Genomic DNA, 17,881 nt, shown 5'->3' with positions numbered 1-17,881 from the left:
CAAAAGCCAAACATTTCCCAAGTGGCGACTCTGAATTAAATAAATAATCTCATTTCGAATATTGTCACTTAAATTGGAAAAACTCCCCTCGTGCATTCTACCCTTCGAGCGGGGCGCGCAAAAAGGAGGTGTGACATGTCCAAGATAGGCTTCGGAATGAATCAACAACTCCGGTTAAAATTGAAGAAGATTTAGATAATCTTGAACAACTTGAAGCGGGTAAGACTATCTTATTTCTTCTATTACTTTACTTGTGTTTAATGTATACTTATGTTATGTTTCTTTAGATTATTTTTAAACTAATTTATTCTATTACTATCTTATTCTACAGACTTGATTAATACCGGAAGAGAGCCTTGCATCGTCGACATATAAAAGGTACGAGTTCGTGGCATGTTAAAAGTTTTCTTAAGCCTTCTAATAAATTGAACCAAACTGCTGCATTAAGCCTTCTCTGTTGGATTGTTTTGTTCTACCACCAAGCAGTCAAGCTGCTGCATTAGGCTGCTGCACAGGCTGCCCAACTTGACATGATACACATTTACTGATTCTCTCATTTTTGACAAGTGTAGTATTGCAGAACTTGAAAGTGTGTCAGGTTGAGGATTTCAGTTCCAGACTTTCAGTGTGCCAGATGTGCCAGAACTTAAGGTTGCTGCATTAAGGAATTCTGGTTGAGGATTTCAGTTCATTAGTGATTAAACAACTATTTGGGAGTTTAGTTAATTTTGTTTTATTCTGAAGATTGTGTTTTGTTTATGGACATGTTGAACTGTTGAATTATTACCTTCTCTTGAACTGTTAGCTATGCTTCTGCTCTTGTGTTTCTTCCATTTTGGTTCGTAAAAGAATCTGGATTGAATGAGAATGATCAGTAGAACTTGAAATTCTTTTGCTATGCTTTTGCAAAGTACCACACTTAATCAGTTATTGCAGGGACTTATGTAGTTGTGTTATGCTTCTGCTCTTGTAATTGTTAGCTATGCTTCAACTGGGAAATGAATTTGTGCAATATTATGTACCTTTATGGGTTGCAAGTACAATGAGACTGTCAGCTTTAACCACTTACAATACTATACTATTAGACATTAGTAACATATTTATTAATTGGAATGAAGCCAAAAGTAAAATCTTGAGGTACTGTAATTTATAGTCTTTTGTTTGCTATTTTTGTTCTTTTAAATGCTATTGTATTATGTAACATCCATTATCCATATACAATTATACACACTCCTTAATAATACGTACAATCCGATCCGAAATTTAAAAATCCGATCCAATCCAATATAATTCGGATCGGATTCGGATTGCAATTTTTGGAATCCGAAATCCGAAATATGCTATGCTAAATCCGATCCGATCCATGCACAGCCCTAACCGTAATACTAAAAAATTTCCTTTATTAGTGCTCGACGCTGCTAACACCGTAATGCGATCATTAGTAACGAAATTGTGATTTAGTTGAAATCACGGTACCGATGGGTATTATGCTTGCTCATTTTTCTAACCTTGATTTCTCTCCCACAAACTAAAAGGATAAATTTCCGGCAACCGCTTTCGACTGCCCAACAGTTGATGTTAGAAATTACCTGATACATGCATTAGTCGGAAATGCTGGCACCATAATAACCCAGATAGCACCATGATGATTTATGACACATGTTCCCTTTATCCAACTCATTCAACAATCCTTTAGTTATATATCACCCTAATTAGTTGAACAGGAAGCAGAAAGTATGCTGGCGTAAAAAAGAAAACCAACATCCACGTTACAATGAGTATTATCCTTGCAACATCAATTTCTGAACTGCAGCATCTAAACCAAAGACAGTCAAACTCAATAGCGTTAATTAACCACATACTTCAGAAATTGGAGGGTGAAGGGAACTTCTGTTTCTTCAAGCCCGACACTAAGCTTTTGAAAAATCCTACTGGCTAAGAGAATCCAATGAGACCACAAGAAACATCGATCAAACAAAGAAAAAACAGTCAAGTCATCAAATGTCTCATCTCAAGTCTCTTCCAACTTTTCATTTACCTGGGGGAAATGTGAAATGAAGAGAGCAGAGCACCCAAACAGAAACACGGGTTTCCATGGAAATAGCGTTCGAGGTTCATAGATGATAGACCATAGTTGTTAGTCAAAAGCTGTAATAAGATCATATTTGCAATCCACCAAATTAAAACAAGAGATAACATTCGGAGATGGCAAGCCATCACCATTAAAAACTAAGATCTGTATTTCATATTGTACAGCTTACAAGCCAACTAAGTTCACATAATTACACCTGACAAGTAAAAATGATTTTTCATCACATCTAGCCCACCGCAGAAAAAGAGAAGCTATTTTAGTGCCACAACTACTAGTCTTCAAAAAACTTAAGGCACCATAAACTTGCATGCAAATCTATCAAAAACTAGAAAGTTAAAGGGCTTGGGGGAGGGGGGAGGGGGACAATCCACCTTCAAGCCTTCAAAAGAAGTGTGTGTTAACAACATTATTCAGATGTTGGCTAAGAGATCCTGCTAGGCACACTACCTGAAACAGTTAACTGGGCAGATGGCATGTAAACTCGAGATACATGCCAGCTATAACCAAAACAAGTCAAATATAATTCGTTGAAGATTAATTCTAGCCAGAGCACCACAGAAATCTAGGAAGCCAAAAAGCTCAGGATCTATAAGATAACTTGAAATAGATACCAGATTAGTTCTAGGCAGCAAGCACTAGATCTCTAGGGAGCAAAAAACAGATGCCTAAGTGAATTACCAAGCCAAGTTAGCTGTAAGTGGTCGAAGGAAGAACAGTTCTAGGCTACAGCAACATATAGATCTATAGGAAGTCAAAAAGCTCAGAGTCTACCTTGTCAAGACCAGAAAGATGAACTCACTAAATAAAAATACGAGCCTGAGTAACAAACATCTAAAGAAACCAAACTTACAAAAGATACATAAAAGAACTCCAAAAGAGAAGGTTCTAGCTAATTCATAGTTCATAAAGAAGAAAATCTCTAAACTAAGACAAATCATGAGATTTAACTATGGGTCTCAGGTCCCACAATAGTAAGTAGGAACAAACTAGGGTTCTGCCAATCTTCTAGATGTTGTCTGCTTGCTAGCGATCCCATATCTACTCAACTCTGAGCCAAAGATCATTACCAAGAGCCTGAATGCAACTCCTAGGAAATGCTTAAGATAATCTACCTGGCATAGGGATGGTAACGGCCGCTGCCACTATAGCCTGCCCTACTTCCGTATAAACCTCCTGGTCCACCATAACCAGCGCCAGGGCCAGAATCATAACCAGCACCCGAGCCAGCCCCACCATAACCCCCATAACTAGCTCCACGGCCATATGCCATTAGTCCACTGCCACCATATCCACCAGCACCTCCACCAAACCCACCAGCATAAGAGCCATAGCGACTAGAATAGCCGAGTGAGGGATCTCCACGGTAACCACCAAATTCACCACCGCCAAAGTCTCCATATCTACCACCATATTCACCACCACCATATCCATAGTCACCAAACCTACCACCCATACCTCCAGAAGACCTATAAGAAGCAGGGCCAAAACCGCCACTGCCAAAACTGCTGTATGAATTGCCAAAGCCTCCATAACTATCACTGTATCCACGTCCCCTAGACTCACTACCATAGCCATGACCAGATGATGCTGGGTTTGAGGGTTTCTTAGGTTCTGCCTTCTTGATCTCAACCTACAATAAAGAAGCAAGTTAACCTAGAAAATCACCTATGCAGTAGCCTGACACAGCTAAGCCCTGAAATATACACACTAAATGAATCCTACAAACTTTAAACTACCACACATGAGAGACATGGTGTGAAAATCTGAAGAAATAATACTGAAATGTGCAGCATAAAACCAAAGAGAAATCTTGGCCATTCACTATTTGAAAGATAGTTACATCCCAGTACACCTGACATCTTGGACAACCATTGGACAAAACTAACCTGGGTACCCAACATATCAATCATATTTCCCTCGGACAGCACATTATCAACTACTTGCTCATTGTCGAACACGATAAATCCAAACCCTCGAGACCGCTTAGACACATGGTCCCTTATGATCTCGCAATCAACCACCTTCCCATACTTGGAGAAGAAGCCCTTGAATTCGTCTAACCACGAAGAGAAAAAGGAACAATTAAATACTTGAGAAACTGAAAAATTCAGCACAACTGTATGATAAAGCACATCGAGTTTAAAACAGTTGATAAAAAGAAAGCTACGTCATTTGTCACCTTCATTCATAGAAGTAGGAATGCCACCAACAAAAATCTTCTTAGTCTTGAAGTCCTTCGATTCAGCAGATCCTTTCGGAATGGTTCTTTTAATCTCAACCTTACCAAGAGTAATCTCATAAGTCTCAAAGCCAAAATGCTTGCCACCATTCATCACGTTTATACTAAAAAACAATGCTTTGAGAATATGGTTTCTACTAGAAATTCTTACAATACCATGAATACTATAACTTTAGTTACAAATATACGACCAAGCAAAAAACTATATGTGGAGAATATGGTTTCTACTAGAAATCACACAACATCAGGAATACTATGAACTTTGGTTACAAATTTACAATACCAACCAAGCTCATAATCTCAAAAAGAATTCATGACTTGCTATTATGCTATAAACAGATGGTTTGTTAGGAACGAACACAAAAAGGAGAACTTCTCATGGCATTCATAAATAAAAATTGTAGTTGTCCTTTCTCTCCAATCCTATTTGATTGTATAACGACTATGCTTAGTCCCAACAAGCTTGGGTCGGTTATATGAATCCTTATTGCCCATGTTTATCCATTTAAGGTTAAAGTCATGTCATCATCACACCAAATAAAAATAAAAGTGAAGAATAAGGCATATTAAAAGTTATATATAAATCATTGATAACGTAAAAATACTCCTAGAAAAGCAACAGGGAAGGATTATACATAAACATGCCACTTATTGAGAAGGATTTATAGATGAAATCGAAAAAGGGAAGCTAAAGAACTCACTTGTTTGTCATTGATAATATGGGTTTCAGCAATAACATTGTCAACGACAGTGGGATCAGAGTAAGTTATGAACCCAAAACCTCTAGGTCTACCAGTATGCCTGTCCTTCATAATCACCGAGTCTATTATTTCCCCATACTTCTCAAAGTACTTCACAAATTGTTCTACAAAACCCCAAACAAAATCATCCCAAAATTAGAGATGAAGAGTTAGAAACTTAGAATTACCCTACCAGCAAGAAACAATAAATAAGAGTTTAGGTTATACTTTTTTTTATAAGGTAACAGTTTAAGAGTTTAGGTTATATACACCGTCACTGTAAGCATATTTAGTGTAAGCAATTTTTACATCATCAGGTAACCTTTACATGTTGTAAAGGTAACATGTCTTATTTTCAAATTACAAATCCCAGGAGACTCACTTGTAATATTCTTTTCCAGTAATGGTGTATATAAATTATACTTTCAATTTATGTGAATCTATTTTCTTGTTTGTCCGTGCCAAACAGAATGACTACTTTCTATATTTGGAAACAATTTACCTTTATAATGATTTATAGCCACACAAAATATATGTGTTTCATTTTACACCACAAGTTAAAAGGTCTTAGCATCTTTTTTTCTTAAACTTCATGTCCAATCAAATAGATTCACATAAATTGAAATGGAGGGAGTAATACACAAATTTCAGCTCATCGCCAACAATGAACTAAATTAAATACATAAATAAGTAGCAGATGAAAAACTAACCTAAAGTAGTCTCTTTCGCTAGACCTCCAATGAAGATTTTTCTGTTTACATACAGACAGTAGAACAACAACAACAAAAACTAATTAATACCCATAAGAATTCATATGGACAATTAACTTTTTAAAGAGCAGCAAAACCCTAAAATAGATATGGAGACAATACCCGGGGCTAGCTCCATCGCCGAAGTCGCTCTTTCGTGAACCCATTGTTAAAAGATTTTGGATTTGTTAAGCAATTAGATCTCAGAGAAAGTTGGAAAGAGAGCTAGGGTTTGCGAATGAGTTGGTCGAAACACAAACCACAAAAAGGAGAGAGAGAATAGATTTTGTGGTGGTTTTATATATAGACAGAAGTGCGGATAGTCTACGCTTTCCTCTTTAGTTTTGGAGCAAAGTACACAAGGTTTTCAAGTCGGTTTTGAAAATGTATGGGCCTGATTGCTTGGTCCTAAAGTTTTATTTGGGCTTTAGATTAAAAGTCGGTGTAAAAATTTGGGCAAACATCACTTCTATCCCGCGGCCGAAATTATTTACATCTCATTGATCAATAAAATATATAAAATTTATATATTTTTTGGATATAACATACAGGAAAAAAAACAAATTTCTCTGAGATGTAAATCCATCTTCACCTTTGCATATATGGTCAGACCTCTCTATAACAGCCTTGTTTGTTCCGAATATTTTTGGATGTTATAGCGAAGTGTTGTTATATAGAAGATATATTACAATGTAACATGAAAATTGGTTCAGTAAAAGCTTGGCTTTTATAGTGAAACATTGTTATATAGGGATATTGTTATAGAGAGGTTTGACTGTAATATATATACTTTTTCGACTATTATTTTGAGAGTCGCTATGCAATATTATTTTTCCTAAAAATTTTACGGGACGACCTATTTGGTTGCTCCATTTAAGCTGTATCCACTTCTAATAAAAAGTTAAACTAGTACCTATTTGTATCCACTTTCACGGGGCGCCCTATTTGTAAGCAAGTTTTAAGGTGATTTATGGATTTATAGTAGTGAGCTGTTGTGACACTCATCTCTTTGCTACTGCTTAGGGTTTCTTCTTCTTTCTCTTAGTTGCAAAATGAGTTTGTTAGATTTGTTGTTGTTTTGATAAATTGATTGGAATTTGTTCTTTATGATATTTAATAGTTATCTTTCAAATTTGAGCTCATTTGCACAATTTATACATCAGACTGAAAAGTTTTAAGTGCATAAAAAAATTAGTTGTACTCAGATCAATTAAGTCTTAAGTGCATCTTAAGTGCAAATTTGCATTAGACTAAAAAAAATTAAGTGCATGCAAAAGTTAGTCCCACTTCAGACTAAAACAGTCTTACGTGGATTTTAAGTTTGCAGTTACAGATACAAATTTTTTAACTTCAAACCCGCTAAATCTGAGCTACTCATGATTTGGTATGTGAACACTGTAAGGAGCAAGCTTTTAAAGTAATATGCAGGTTAAGGTTTGCAAGTTCACGTCAGAAGTTAGGGTTAACCCATTTTCAACTTTAGGACTTTTAAGCGGAAGTTTCAACCTTCAGCCCGATGTCTGAAACTGCCATTCAAAGTTCAAAATTCAGACTCAACGCCTAAAATTTGAAACTTCAGGACCCAATTAACAATTCAATCCCTAGGTTTAAAGTAGCTGAACTTTAAATATTTTATAATATTCTAAGTATTTTTTGAATCGTGGTCCTAAAAACGGCCATTTGTGCACATCCCCCATTTTTGTAGGAAACTGAAAGTGTTGATTTTTTTTAAAAAAAATAAGAAAACTACCGGTTATATCCATTTATAAATAGTTTATTATAAAAATTGATCAATTCATTAAATATTACTAATATTAACCAAATGTTACCAATTAGCTATTTGTAGCTAAGACAAGGTTAAATTTTTGCTTTGATGTTATTAGAATAAATTGAGTACATCTTAAGGAGTTTGAATCTCAGTTTTGGGATGATTTGTCAAAGTTTTGATGCGGTTTGAATTGAAAATCCGAAGTAGGAAAAAACATGAAAAAATAATCGGTGTATCACATATGTATCATATTTGTCTCAAACTTGTATCACATGTATCTGCATGTATACTGTCATGGGCGGCTTTCCAGCCGTGCCCCATGACCCCTTGGGCGCGCCCTGTGGCGTCCTAGCAAGCCTTCCAACGCCTAGCGCCACGGACGGCCCCGTGGTCTTGGCCGCGCCAAGTGACAAGCGCGCATGTGCCTCTGTCGCCTCACCGATATCCCTCGCCAGCGCCCAACCGCAGGCAGATGCCAACAGCGACGCGCGCGCAGACCCTGATGCCAAAGACAATGCTGCTGACAACGGACCTGTTTTCTGCCTTATAGCAAACTAAGTCTTTTTCATTGTACATATAGAGTAGTTTTATTCCATGTACTTCCATTATGTTTCTCTAGCTTAATCAAGTCTAGTCTTGTAGCTTTGGATTATTTTTTTAAGCATTATTAGGGAGGATCAAGCAATCAAACTTTCTAGCAAACAAACAATTCTCTGTACTGGTGTCTCTCCCCCTCGACACCGCGTTGCCTTTTTGTAATAGCTTTCATTAATGCAATCAAGCTTTCTTTCATTCTCAATTCTCATTCATGTTCTCTCAATTGCTCTTGACATTGGTTTTCCCGTACGGCACTGAGTGCTCCTTTGCGAAACTATATGCGAAACTATCTAAGTGCTCCTTTGCTCAAAAGCAAATTGACTTCCTTGGACATGTCATCGAGGAAGGGCGGATCAAGATGGACCAGCAAAAGATTCAGGCAATCACAGATTGGCCGCCGCCCAAGGATATCCACGCCTTGAGGGCGTTCCTTGGTCTATGCAATTTCTATCGACGATTCGTGAAAGACTACTCCCTCATTGCAGTACCATTGACAGAACTCCTCAAGAAGGTCACGCCTTAGGAATGGGGACCCAAGCGAGCGGAGGCCTTCAACGCATTGAAAGCGGCTATGTCTAGTAGCCCCGTCTTGGCCCTTCCTGATTTGGCCAAGCCATTCGAAGTACAAACAGATGCATCTGACTATGCCCTCGGTGGAGTCCTGCTACAAGAAGGGCATCCTGTAGCGTATGAGAGTCGGAAGCTAAAAGATGCAGAGCGGCGCTATGCCGCCCATGAGAAAGAATTATTGGCCGTCGTCCACTGTTTGCGCCTCTGGAGGCACTATCTGCTGGGAACCCCGTTCGTGGTCAAGACAGACAACACAGTTGTTAGCCATTTCATGACCCAACCGAAGTTGAATAGTCGACAGGCCAGGTGGCAGGAACTCCTAGCTGAATTCCACTTCAACCTGGAGTACCGAAGTGGGAAGACCAATCATGTTGCTGATGCACTCAGTCGGAGAGATGATCTAGCATCGGTGTGCTTGCTCACCACCCTAAGGGGGAGCGAAGTAGCCACCTCCATCAAAGACCCTGCTGCACAGTATTTGGTTGATTTGGTAGGACAGGGCAAGACTCGCCAGTTCTACATGGAAGATGGTTTTCTGAAAGTGAAAGGGAACCGACTTTATGTTCCTAAAGGAGGAGACCTACGAAGGACTCTTCTGGCGGATGTCATGATACTCTGTGGGCCAGCCATCCCGGTGAAGAACGCACCATGGCGTTACTCCGCCGTGCATATTATTGGCCTCAAATGGCCGATGACGTTGCTCAGTATGTGAAGACTTGTCTAGTATGCCAGAAGGACAAGTCAGACCGCTTAACACAGGCGGGACTCTTGGAACCACTAGCTGTCCCAAAGAGACCTTGGGAAAGTGTTTCCCTGGATTTCATCACCGGATTGCCCAAGGTCGGAGATCTAACAACTATCTTGGTTGTGGTAGATCGGTTTTCCAAATATGCTACCTTTATTGCTGCCCCACAATATATATCAGCAGAAGATACAGCTCGACTCTTCTTCTCTCATGTCGTCAAATATTGGGGCCTACCCAAAGATATTGTTAGTGATCGTGACTCACGCTTCACTAGCAACTTTTGGACCCAACTCTTTAAGTGTCTTGGGTCGAAGCTGAATCACAGCTCAAGTTTTCATCCGCAATCTGATGGCCAGACGGAGCGGTTCAATGGTATGTTGGAGGAATATTTGCGTCATTTTGTAACCGGATCGCAGAAGAATTGGGTGAAGCTTCTGGATGCTGCTCAACTGTGTTTCAATTCACAAAAGAGCTCTAGTACAAACAAAAGCGCTTTTGAAATTGTTACCGGACAGCAACCGCTACTCCCACACACAGTCAATGCACCAAATATGTCTAAATCTCCTCGAGCTGCTAGCTTCTCTAAAGAGTGGAAGCAAAATTTGGAGATAGTGCGGAGCTATCTTGTCAAGGCTCAAAAGCGGATGAAGAGGCATGCTGATCAGAATCGTCGCTTTGTTGAATACCAAGTAGGAGACAAAGTGATGGTCAAAATTCCAAAGCGTTACTTATTTGCGGGGGTCCATGACCCTCGCTTATTGCAAAAATACATTGGACCCTTGTCCATTGAAAGGCGTATTGGGAAAGTTGCATACCGGGTGGATACCCCAGCTTGGTGGAAAATTTATCCTGTCTTCCATGTCAGCCTCCTGAAACCTTTTCGGGAAGACACGGAGGATCCTTCAAGGAGCCAGCTCACAATACCCAGTATTCGAGGGCCCAATTCAACCGGAAAAAGGTGTGTTGAAGCTATCCTTGGTGATAGAGTGATTCATGCCTCAAGGAAAGATCACCAAGAGTTCTTGGTGAAATGGCAGGGCTGTGATGCAGAGGAGAACACTTAGGAGAGGGGAACAAACCTCAAAGCCTACAAGAGCCTAATTGAAGATTATCTTGCAAGTAAGGCGCCGAGGACGTCGCCAACTCAGGTGGGGGAGAATGTCATGGGCGGCTTTCCAGTCGTGCCCCATGACCCCTTGGGCGCGCCCCGTGGCGTCCTAGCAAGCCTTCCAACGCCTAGCGCCACGGACGGCCCCGTGGTCTTGGCCGCGCCAAGTGACAAGCGCGCATGTGCCTCTGTCGCCCCACCGATATCCCTCGCCAGCGCCCAACCGTAGGCAGATGCCAACAGCGCCGCGCGCGCAGACAACGCCGCGCGCGCAGACAACGCCGCGCGCGCAGACCCTGATGCCAAAGACAATGCTGCTGACAACGGACCTGTTTTCTGCCTTATAGCAAACTAAGTCTTTTTCATTGTAAATATAGAGTAGTTTTATTCCATGTACTTCCATTATGTTTCTCTAGCTTAATCAAGTCTAGTCTTGTAGCTTTGGATTATTTTTTTTAAGCATTATTAGGGGGGATCAAGCAATCAAACTTTCTAGCAAGCAAACAATTCTCTGTACTGGTGTCTCTCCCCCTCGACACCGCGTTGCCTTTCTGTAATAGCTTTCATTAATGCAATCAAGCTTTCTTTCATTCTCAATTCTCATTCATGTTCTCTCAATTGCTCTTGACATTGGTTTTTCCGTACGACACTGACAATCTAGTCTAGCGTACGGAGGGGACCTCAGTTGGCGGACAACAACTGCACTGACATCAGTTGTTTAGCCTTACGTCGCCCTTCCAAGGAATCTCAGGAAAGCGCCGCGTAACAATACGTGTGTGTGATTTGAAAATGAAAATTGTTATCTTCCAAAAGTTTATCTGACCTAGCATGTAATTTGGGTGTGCTCTCACAACCCTTTTATACGTATATGGTAGTGTTTTGAAGCAGACAGTCTTCACCAAAAAAATTATTTTTTCCTACTATTATTTTCGGACCACTTTAACAATCAATTCCTATTCATATGCAGCTATGAGGAGTATTTGTGTATTCATACAATTCAGGAACTTTTTTGAAGCATACCAAATTTGAAATTGCTGCCTTTTCTGAAAGCTATACTGAAGGAAAAATAAGGATGCACGCGATAGACAATTCGCTATAAGAGTGTGTCAATTGCAACCAATTAGCCCAACTCTGTTGCTACTACTCTTTCTCTACTATTTTAATATACACGTTTTTCTTATTTTAAAAGAACCAGACGATGCTAATTAATAATTTTTACAGGTATCGTCAACCATAGCAAAAATGGTGCTTGCCGGCACATTTGTGTGTATCAGCTTCTTTTGCTATGTAAATATAATATGTATGTGAACAATACAACTATAAATATACAACTTTTTGTTCCAAGTAACATGCAGTAGTTATTCGACTTTTAATCAGCGAAAGTTGAATCTATTTAACTCTTAAACAAGATGAAATATGTGTGTTATCTTACTGTTTATATTCAATTATCTTCTCATAACATCAATTATATTCTTATAACACTAGTAAATATTGGGCCCGTGCTGGCATGGGCGATCCTAGTCTGCAAATAAAGCTAAAGTTTTTTGCAATCTAGTAGAGAGGAATTATACATTTTTTGAATAAAGAGATATCTTTTTTATTTCTATATCTTAGTTGAGAGTGAGCTGATATTTCTATCTCTTATTTGAGAATGATATGTCCACTTTCATATAGGCATCTAAGTTTCGGTATCTAAGATTGCATTTTCATGGAGGCCATGAACTTATTGATTTCCTAACTTCTCTCTGTAGTATATGTTTATCCTCCTATTTTATTGATTTTTTTATAGTCTTGATGTTCATGCTAGCTCGTGCACACCTTAACTATTCCATCACTTATATGTCATATCAGTTGATATGGTAGGGCCAACAACAGAGGCGGAATTAGGATTTGAAGCTTATGGATTCGAAATTCAAGTTCTTTAAGTTATTAGGTTCTAAATTAATAATTTATACATAATTCAAAAGATTTCTCAAGACAAATACAAAGTTCATACCAAAGCTATATATTCTGCCGAACCCGCAGTTTTCCTTTGCAACTTGCTAGCACTTTTGATAGTTTTCAGCATTATTAGAACAACCTTGAGCCTCTAGATTTTTTCCAGTCTTAAGTAATTCCTTATATGTTCTCCCTTTTGTAGGTTTTAGGACAATTCCAAGCAATGAGGTCTCCAGGGGATTTTCATACATCTTGCTTTTGTGCTGTTGAGGTCTCCAGGGGAAGTAAATTTGACATTTACAATGGTTGTACTGTATTTTTTACTGTTGTAATTGGTGCACGGTAAAAGCAAAGTGTGACGTTCAATTAGTCCAATTTTTTTTACCATCGTTACTTGTTAGTTTATATTACGTTATCAAAAATGTAAATGGAAAACAAAGATCAAGGGTATGAACTATACCCAAAAAAATTATTGGTTTGAACAACATTGAATTATTTGAACTCAAGGATGTGACCTAGTGGTCAATAAAGTGGGTTCAAACCTTGAAGATCAAGATTCAAATCCCGAAGACAAATAATAGGAGTAAATGATTAATATAATTTGTTCCTATTTACCTAAGCTTTGGCGGGACTCAGTAATGGGAGGTAGCAAGTACCCATTAAAATGGTCGCTAGTGCACGCAAATTAGTTTGCTCGATGCTAATATTGCACCGTGAGGAAAGATCAATAGACCAAAACTGCCTACAAAAACACATTTTCAAGAAATAACTCTTATTAGTAGAAGAGAAGTACAATAAAGAAATAGAGGTAAGGAGTAGTTGGTCTAATTTTTAGGAAAGTCACTATTTTGGGAAGATGGAGGGGAGCCTTGGAGCACCGGTTAAATTGTCTCCGTGTGACCTATAAGTCATGAGTTCGAGCCGTGGAATAAGCCACTGATGCTTGCATCAGGATAGACTGCCTACATCACCCGTTAGGATGCGGTCTTTTCCCGAACTCTACGTGAACGCGAGATGTTTTGTGCACCTTTGTGCCCTTTATTATTTTGGGAAGGTAAAAACACACTTTTGCTATACTTGGATGTCATATGCTTGACATCCACACAACTGCAAAACAACAAACTATTGCCTGCCTTAGGTGCCAAATTCTAGGTTTCATCTTAAGAATATTTCAATATTCTTTATTAGATCCGGCACCTTATTAGGAAAATACAAACATATACGCATATAATTTTCCTTGAAGTCATCGAACCTTTAATAATTCAAACCATAAGGACCATTTAATCTCATATTCTAATGTCTCAAAGGTGTTGGAATTCATAGAATTCAATCCTCCCCTAAAGTCAATGTTAAACAAACTCTTTGGTATCAAAAAACAGAACACGGTGGCCGAGAGGAGAATTGATCCTTCCCTCGGCCACCCTGGTCGGCCTAAGTCCGCCTTATTCTCCGAGCTAGAACGGTCTAATCTTTCTCTCGGTCGTCATGGTCCGTCTAAATTCACCTCGTTCTCCATGCCGGAACGGTCTAATCCTCCTTTCAACCACCATAGTCCCCCTAAGTCCGCCTCGTTCTCTGTGCTAAAACGGTCTAATCCTTCTCTCCGCCGCCATGATCCGTCTAAATCCATCTCGTTCTCCGTGCTGGAACTGTCTAATCCTCCTCTCGGCTGCCATGGTCCCTGTAAGTCCGCCACGTTCTCCGTGCTGGAACGGCCTAATCCTCCTCTCGGCCGCCATGATCCGCCTGAATCCGTCTCGTTCTCCGTGCTGGAACGGTCGAAGATCCTATCATCTGTCTTGAAAATCATACATGCAGGTGGGATTGTTGAATATTACTACATGGCAACTCCAGCAGCTAGGATTCTTGAAAAATACCCTTCTTTCATTCTAGCCAGACCTGATGTTTTCAGAAAGCCATGGGATTCAGTAGTCCACAAAGATGAAATCCTCATCCCTGGCCAAAAATACTATGTTGTCCCACAACGTACCTTAAAAAAACTAAGGCGAAGAATCAAGAAATATAGTGGGATTATCAATACCAACAACCTTTCTTTTATTTCACAATCTGCACAAGATTCAACTAAGGCACAACATAGTATTATCAAAACCAAGTCATCTGGTGATAAAACTAAGGCGCTAAATCGTCGTGTTAGGTTTTTTGGGATTGATTGTAAGCAAGATTCTTGTTCAGTTTCATTGGAGAGCAAGGAAAATAGAGAGGAAGATCATGGGGAAAGGACTAGGAATGTATTAACATGGCAGCCAACACTTACTGTGATAAATGAGAAGTGAGAAACTAAGTACCTATATAATATTGGTACTGAATCTTGATGAATAAAGACTTGATTTTGAGTTGTAACATCTGCTATTTTTTCTTTTTTTTTGAACCAGATTAACCAATTAAAATCAGAAAATTCTTACCAATTCTGTTAATTTATGTGTAAAATAATGTTGATTTGAACTTTAGTGCACACAATGTTAAGTAACACTTGCTAGAAACGCTGCATATCTTCATAAATCAAGTAAGCATAGATCTTTCGGCTGAAATCGAGGTGAATACTTTGGCCTGGATTGGGTTCAGATGATATTCTTCTCCTTGATCAAAAGCCCTTAGCGAAATATTCTTTTCTCTTTTTTAATCTTTAAAACTTGGCTTCACATTAGATGATATTAGGTTAGATTTATGTCATTTGACTATTGTTTTGCCCCAGCTTGATTATGTTCAATGCTCTAATATAATCAAATGATGAAAAATGAGCTCTAAATTGTGTTGCAGGAATGAGGAGCTTATATAAGGCCTTAAAGACGTGATTGGAGCTGCATTGAAGCAAGAAAGACTCCTAGGAGCTGAGTAAGCGAGACGACGAGAAAAAGAATTGACCAAATGAAGGCCTGGACTAGCGCGGCCATTAGCGCGACCGCGCTAGCCCAGATGGTCGAGGCAGAATGGTAAGGCTACTAGCGCGGCCATTAGCGCGGCCGCGCTAGCCCAGTTCCGGAAAATAATTCCTGGGGGTAAATTTGGAAGTCTGGGGGGCAAATTCACTTCACCTATAGAAGGTCAAGCTCGCCCAAGGAGTGTGTGGCAGCTTTTGATAGCTGATAGCAAGAAAAGGAAAGGCAAGAGGCAAGGAGGAGTATTCTACATCAAGTTCTTCTCTTCTTCCTTTTGTTTTTATGATTTGTAATGAATTTAATTATTGTGATGAACATCACTGTTATGAGTAGCTAACTCTTTTAATCTAAGGCTTTGGGTGAACCCGTTGTGGATGAACTTGTTGTTATATTAATATAGTTTGAGTTGGTTGTTAATCTCTATTTGTTCAACTACGTTTTGATTTTAGTTAGTTGAAAGGATCCTCAATTAGCCGTTCCTATTTATTATGTATCTGCTTGAGAGAGAGTGCATATTTAGGTAATTGTTTGAACAACATCACTCCCGGAGTATAGGCGAGAGTCATAACCGAGGGTTTAGAGGTTGGAGTAGAGATAACGATACCTCGGGTGCGATCTAAGTGAACTGTAATTCGAATCTAGCTAGCGTAGCTTGAGAGAGTGCGTCTAGTAAATTATCATATTTACTTGAGAGAGAGTTATGATACCTGGAGAGTTCATGATCGATAGAGACAACTAATTCATAACTATAAGAAACATACAGCTAAGGAATTCAACAACGGGGGAAACCATTACCTTAGACCTTTATTCCAATTATCTACAACTGCGTAGTAGTTAATCTTCGTTTTATCGATTCTGTTAGTCGGAGTAGTGACCATAACACCACTTGTTATTTACACAGTTTGAGAAGGTTGACTCATAAGAATTTAGTACTTTAAAGGCTTCTCTTGATACGTTAATTCCCTATGGGATTCGACTCGGGGCATAATACCCCGAATTATATTTGCAACGCCCGCTTAGTCTTTTAATAGACACAGTTGAGCGTGATCAAATTTTGGCACCGTTGCCGGGAAATTAACGGTATTATCAATTACGATTGAAAGAAGTACAAAAATTCTTAGTGTAGTTAGTTCTCTCTATACCCAACTTTTACATTGAAATTTTTAACGTTTGTCGACTTGGTTGCACAGGTGCATGCGTAGAAACTCATCGAGAACTGGTGAAGTATTTGAAGCATTACCAGATCCCGAGAAATTTTTCAAGGCCTTGAACCGAGCCAACCGAAAAAACAAACAACTGACCCATTAGAAACAGCAATGGGAGATCACGAAGAACACCCAGTTGTACCAATAGCGCCAATGGCACCTCTTGTGCCAGAGGCGGCTCTCTATGACTGGGCACAACCCACAACTGAAAATATGGCCACCTCGATTTTAGTCCCGCAGATACAAGCTGAATCCTTCCAAATCACGAATAACATGCTGCATTTGTTGCAAAATAAGGTATTATTTTTGGGGTCACAAGTCGAAGATCCTCAACAACATTTGAAATTTTTTCTGTCAATCTGCAAAACCCAAAGGCAGCCCAATGTAACTCCAGAAGCAATCAAGTTGCTATTATTCCCATTTTCAGTGACAGAAGCTGCTCAGACCTGGTTAAACTCACTCCCCATAAATTCCATAACAACTTGGGAGGAGTTAGTCAGGCAATTCGTGAACAAGTTCCACTCCCCCCCCAACAAAACCGCGCAACAGATTGATGATATTTTGAGTTTTAAACAGAGACCAATGGAAACATTGCATGAAACATGAGAGCGTTTTAAAGGGATGCTGGTCATATGTCCGCACCATGGCATTCCAGATTTGATGTTGGGATGGCGGTTCTACATAGGATTGTCAAATAGCGTGAAGAACATTGTTGATGCTTCAGCCGGTGGAGAATTTTTGAGTAAAACATGGAGAGAAGGTCATGGTCTGCTTGACAAGATGGCGCAGAATTCGGGATGGATAACCAGAAATGAACCAATCACTCCAGTGGTGCACTCAGTGCCTTTAGATCCATCCAATTCAATGGCTGAAAATATGGCCACCTTATTGACACAGATGAGCATACTCACCAAAAAGGTGGAAGAGTCAGGGCAAAAGCAGCAGGTACATATTGTAGATACTACTAATGGGGGCTTGTGCACATCTTGCATTAGTCAGCCAATTAGTAACCAGTGGAAAGCAGAACACGATCATCAACATTACCCTGAAGATATGAACTATGTGACTAATTATGGGGGGCAGAGACAGGGTAGTCAGAGTTGGGGCCAACAGAATCAATAGTGCAGGCCATCCCAATCACAGTTCAACAGTGGGAATGTGGGAGGTATGAGACCCCCCAACAATATAGTACATTACCCAAGGCCACATGGATACAGTAATCAGAATCAACAG

At 39.5% G+C, this 17,881-nt stretch overlaps 2 protein-coding genes and 1 non-coding gene across 3 annotated transcripts; 1 reads left to right on the top strand and 2 right to left on the bottom strand.

Moving 5' to 3' along the window:
- Positions 1–2,864: 2,864 nt before the first annotated feature.
- Positions 2,865–6,105, bottom strand: LOC104220629 (heterogeneous nuclear ribonucleoprotein 1-like). The gene is made up of 6 exons (XM_009771527.2): positions 5,944–6,105; positions 5,782–5,822; positions 5,033–5,196; positions 4,272–4,371; positions 3,979–4,148; positions 2,865–3,722 (listed from the first exon to the last, which is right to left on the bottom strand). The coding sequence occupies exons 1-6, from the start codon at positions 5,985–5,987 to the stop codon at positions 3,201–3,203; spliced, it is 1,041 nt and encodes a 346-aa protein (XP_009769829.1). The 5' UTR covers positions 5,988–6,105; the 3' UTR covers positions 2,865–3,200.
- Positions 6,106–13,943: 7,838 nt separating this feature from the next.
- On the top strand, positions 13,944–15,437 carry LOC104226757 (uncharacterized). Its single transcript, XM_009778817.2, has 2 exons — positions 13,944–14,836; positions 15,325–15,437. Exons 1-2 carry the CDS (start codon positions 14,061–14,063, stop codon positions 15,341–15,343), a joined length of 795 nt encoding a protein of 264 aa, XP_009777119.2. The 5' UTR covers positions 13,944–14,060; the 3' UTR covers positions 15,344–15,437.
- Positions 15,438–17,191: 1,754 nt separating this feature from the next.
- Positions 17,192–17,298, bottom strand: LOC138872327 (small nucleolar RNA R71). The gene has a single exon (XR_011400783.1). It is a non-coding gene; the product is annotated as a small nucleolar RNA R71 (small nucleolar RNA).
- Between the last annotated feature and the right edge of the window lie 583 nt (positions 17,299–17,881).

This window comes from Nicotiana sylvestris, chromosome 6 (assembly GCF_000393655.2).
Source record: "Nicotiana sylvestris chromosome 6, ASM39365v2, whole genome shotgun sequence".
NCBI lineage: Eukaryota > Viridiplantae > Streptophyta > Magnoliopsida > Solanales > Solanaceae > Nicotiana > Nicotiana sylvestris.
Note: the sequence above shows the minus strand (reverse complement) of the source record. Positions and strands in the feature narration are given on the sequence as shown.